The sequence below is a fragment of the Alosa pseudoharengus genome, unplaced genomic scaffold, assembly GCF_046254945.1.
Source record: "Alosa pseudoharengus isolate Yale_2024_CS ecotype anadromous, Long Island Sound unplaced genomic scaffold, YU_APseudo_1.1 YU_APseudo_1.1_scf_18, whole genome shotgun sequence".
Lineage (NCBI taxonomy): Eukaryota > Metazoa > Chordata > Actinopteri > Clupeiformes > Clupeidae > Alosa > Alosa pseudoharengus.
The window spans coordinates 3,943,135-3,946,975 of NW_027468650.1; the positions used below are offsets into that span (position 1 = coordinate 3,943,135).

Here is a 3,841-nt window from a genome sequence, read left to right on the forward strand (position 1 = left end):
ATGAGTCAACGGCAGGTTTTACAGGGTAAGCTGTGTGAATACTGCTAGACTGTGAAATATATAACATTACTGTTACGATACAGTACACTTTATGCTAACGTTAACGTTATAGTAGGTTGTATGGTAGCTAACTAATTCTGGTATAGAATTAATGTTAAATGGTCAGGATAAATGTTGAAGGTTGTTAACGTTGATACCTCTCATCCTTGAATTACTCCTTAGTATTTGAGCAGTACCAGAAGTCGAGGACACAATTCGTGCAGACAGTCGCGGAGCTTGCAACACGACCACAGAATATTGAAACTTTACAAAATGCAGGTGAGTGATAATTTGCCATCCAGACTAGTAGCTTGGCTTGGATCCACAGCAGACGCGTGATAGCCTATATTTACTTACTTATATTTCTATACTTACTTATACGTATACTTATTTGCTGTTATCTCTGTCTAGGGGCTGCTCTTGGAGATGTGTTTGTCCTTGTGTTAACTTGTGTTATCTACAATCATTGAGACTAACTTACAGTTATTGTAACGTTAGCCATCATTTTCAGTTTAAGCTTTAGGCCGTTTTTTTAAGTACACATTTTTTTTTTGTATTTTACTTATACCTAAGAAAACAATTAAGATGCTGATTATCTTCAGAGTACATCCATGTATTTTATAAACAAACAAACAAACAAGAGCAGCATGTAGGCTACTAAAGGTAGGTCGGATACTAAATTTATGTTCAGGTAGACCCAGCACGTTAGCCTTCTCTTCTCCATGCTAAGTTCATACTTTCCTTGGCTTAGGTGTAATGTCCCTTTTGAGGCCTCTTCTGTTGGACGTGGTCCCAACTATTCAGCAGACAGCAGCACTCGCACTTGGAAGGCTTGCCAACTACAACGATGACCTGGCTGAGGCAATCGTGAAGGGAGACATTCTCCCCCAGCTTGTGTACTCCTTGGCGGAGCAGAATGTAAGGCTTTTTCTCAGTTCAAACCTGCCAGGGCCGGTGTTCAGTTTCAGTACATTGAGGTGCTTTTGTGCTGTTCAGTGTCAAATCTTTTCAACTGAAGCAGACTACTTACAGGATGTAGTAGAATCTGTTCTTTTACTTCAGAAGGAAAGTTGATTGTATCGATAATGGTGAAATGGGTACAGGTGTAATTTTAGCTGAAACCGGATATTGAAATTTCATATTGGTGTTTAATCAGAATGTCTTGGCAGAAAAAAAGTCTTCATTATATGAGTGTTAATGAAAATGATGAGATGTGTTAAGATTCCCCTTTAGCCCTGATTTCGGTTAAGCTGAAATAACTGTCACTTTTCACAGATGCAGTATTGGCTCTTGTCCCTGTTGAAGGAAGCTTTGTCCTAGTCTGGTCCCTCACACACTTAGAGTCCCCTTAACAGGAGTGGGGTGCTTGCCACTCAGATGCTTTTGTTCCATCTCAGCTTATTTTCCCATGTGCAGCTTTTCCACTGCTAACTAGACATTCTTGTCAAAACTATGGCTTGACGTTTTGAACTGGGAGGGGGGGGGGGGGGGGGGGGGTGTCAATTAATTATTTTTTTTTCCTCTCTGTCTCTCTCACTCACTTTTCTCTATCCCTTCTACTATCCTCTCTCTGCTCCCTCCATCGTGCCCACAGTGCCCCTCCCCCACTTCATGTTTAGCTATTTTCTTTCACTTTACAACTGCCAATTACCCATACTCTTGCAAATCCTCTCCAGTGGCACAATGCCTGCATCAATTTGGAAGGGCAAATTCTGGCACACTGGCCTTCCTCCATTAGTTTGCATACTGTATGCCCCTGTGTGAAGCTGACACTTCCTCCTCCTCTCTCATGCCATCCCCCTTTGGTCCACAGAGGTTTTATAAGAAGGCGGCCGCCTTCGTCCTGCGCGCCGTGGCCAGGCACTCCCCGGCGCTGGCGCAGGCCGTGGTGGACTGCGGAGCTCTGGAGGCTCTGGTCATCTCTCTGGAGGAGTTTGACCCGGGGGTCAAAGAGGCGGCCGCCTGGGCTCTGGGCTACATCGCTCGTCACAATGGAGGTAAGAACAACGCCAGCACCACATGACTTCAAGACATTTACCCAGAGTCTCCACTGTGTTGTGAGTTAGACTGAGTTCCTTTAACTCATTGAGTGCCAAAAACTTAATATTACGTTTTTCCTTTCACATGCGTTGAGTGCCAAAAACGTAATATTACGTTTTTAGCTTTTTTTTAAAAATTACGAAACTAGACACTCTAACACACCTTATATGTGATTTTGGGAACTCTGTGATGAATGGAAATGAAATATATGACGATCGAAAACTCATGAAAATGCACAATCTGGACATTTTATCATAACTCGGTTGCCGCTTTGGGTCGAATCAGTGACGCCTGCACGTCAGGTCAAAACCAGGCCATTTTTGTGGGTCTATCACTAGGTGACAGTCTCGCCAGGTCTCGCTGATCACTTCCCGGAAAGTTTACAGGCAACACTTCATATTTCATGAAAGACGTTATATCTCCATTTCTAGAAAAAAATGAGCGATTTTGATGAAAACTAGCCACTGTTTAGCTTGGGATTTCTCAGGAACAGAGGCGTGTAGAAATACACGGTTTGCACCCACTGAGAGCTTAAAGTCTCACCTTTTAAACGAGCCATTGTATGTGTTCATAGCTATAACACAGAATATGCTGTGGCTGTACAAAAATCATCAACAATGGTCTAGATTGCTGGCACTCTAGGACAAAGCTTCCGAAAACAGCTTGGCATTCAATGAGTTAATATTACAGAGTCTCCTCTGTGTTCTGAGTTAGATTCAGTTCCTTTAATATTACATAATATTTAGGTCTGGTGGAAGTAGAGCTGAATCACAGCCATGGCGATATCTGCTACCAACACCATTCCCACCCGTGCCATATTGCTGAATTAATCCGCTCTTTAATTCATCATAATCCTATTTTGCATACTTGTTATCGGAACGTCACATATTACCAACCGTCCCATATGTCCAACCTCTTACGTGTATGTGTCACTTAATGTTAATTTCTATACAAACCAAGACGGCGGATTCCTAAATAAACGCAAGCACCCACACCATAAGTGTATCTAAATTAGCTATGTACCAAAAAGTACATTTTACCGTGACTCGAAGAGCTGTAAACAGTGTGGAATTTTGAATTGCGATGAAAATTCTCGGGCTAACCGTTGATGTGCAGTGAGAAAGGTTGGGAATAGGCACCCACCAGCCCAGCACTAAACTCCGAGCGCGGTAAACAAAATCAGATATTTCAGGCAGTAAAAGCTCCGGTAAGAACCAAACTAGATTTTGTTCAAATCTGCAAACAATGGCTACTGAAAAATGTAATGTTCATTTATAAAATGTTATTTTGAAGTATTAAAAAACATCGTTGTTTTAGAATTTTCAAACGAAATGGTTGGTAATTAGCATGTTTACGATAGTTAGTTTGCTATCAGTTAGTAGTGCATTATTTTTGTGTGATGGCCAAAACGGCTACGTTAATGTCACCTAATAGGAAGTGTAAGAGGAATCTTTTTTCCAACCCTTCCCCGACCCTGTGTTCGTCTTTCCCCGACCCTGCGTTTGTCCTTCCCCCACCCTGTGTTCCTCCTTCCCCCACCCTGTGTTTGTCCTTCCCGTGCTGCGGCCAGAGTTGTCCCAGGCAGTGGTGGATGCTGGGGCAGTGCCACTGTTGGTGCTCTGCGTCCAGGAGCCCGAGATCGCTCTGAAGCGCATCGCCGCCTCTGCCCTCAGCGACATCGCCAAGCACTCCCCCGAGCTCGCCCAGACGGTGGTGGACACAGGAGCCATTGCTCACCTGGCACAGATGATCCTCAACCCCG

The 3,841-nt window shown here is 43.5% G+C and overlaps 1 protein-coding gene across 1 annotated transcript in view; it reads left to right on the plus strand.

The window, feature by feature from the left end:
- The window catches only part of spag6 (sperm associated antigen 6), a 9,272-nt gene continuing 5,431 nt past the window's right edge, over positions 1-3,841 (plus strand). Inside the window, exons 1-5 of the mRNA XM_076291219.1 lie at positions 1-25; positions 223-318; positions 791-957; positions 1,853-2,036; positions 3,650-3,841. The exon at positions 3,650-3,841 is cut by the window's right edge and continues 14 nt beyond it. Coding sequence (XP_076147334.1) covers positions 1-25; positions 223-318; positions 791-957; positions 1,853-2,036; positions 3,650-3,841 — 664 coding nt within the window. The remainder of the gene's footprint in view (positions 26-222; positions 319-790; positions 958-1,852; positions 2,037-3,649) is intronic.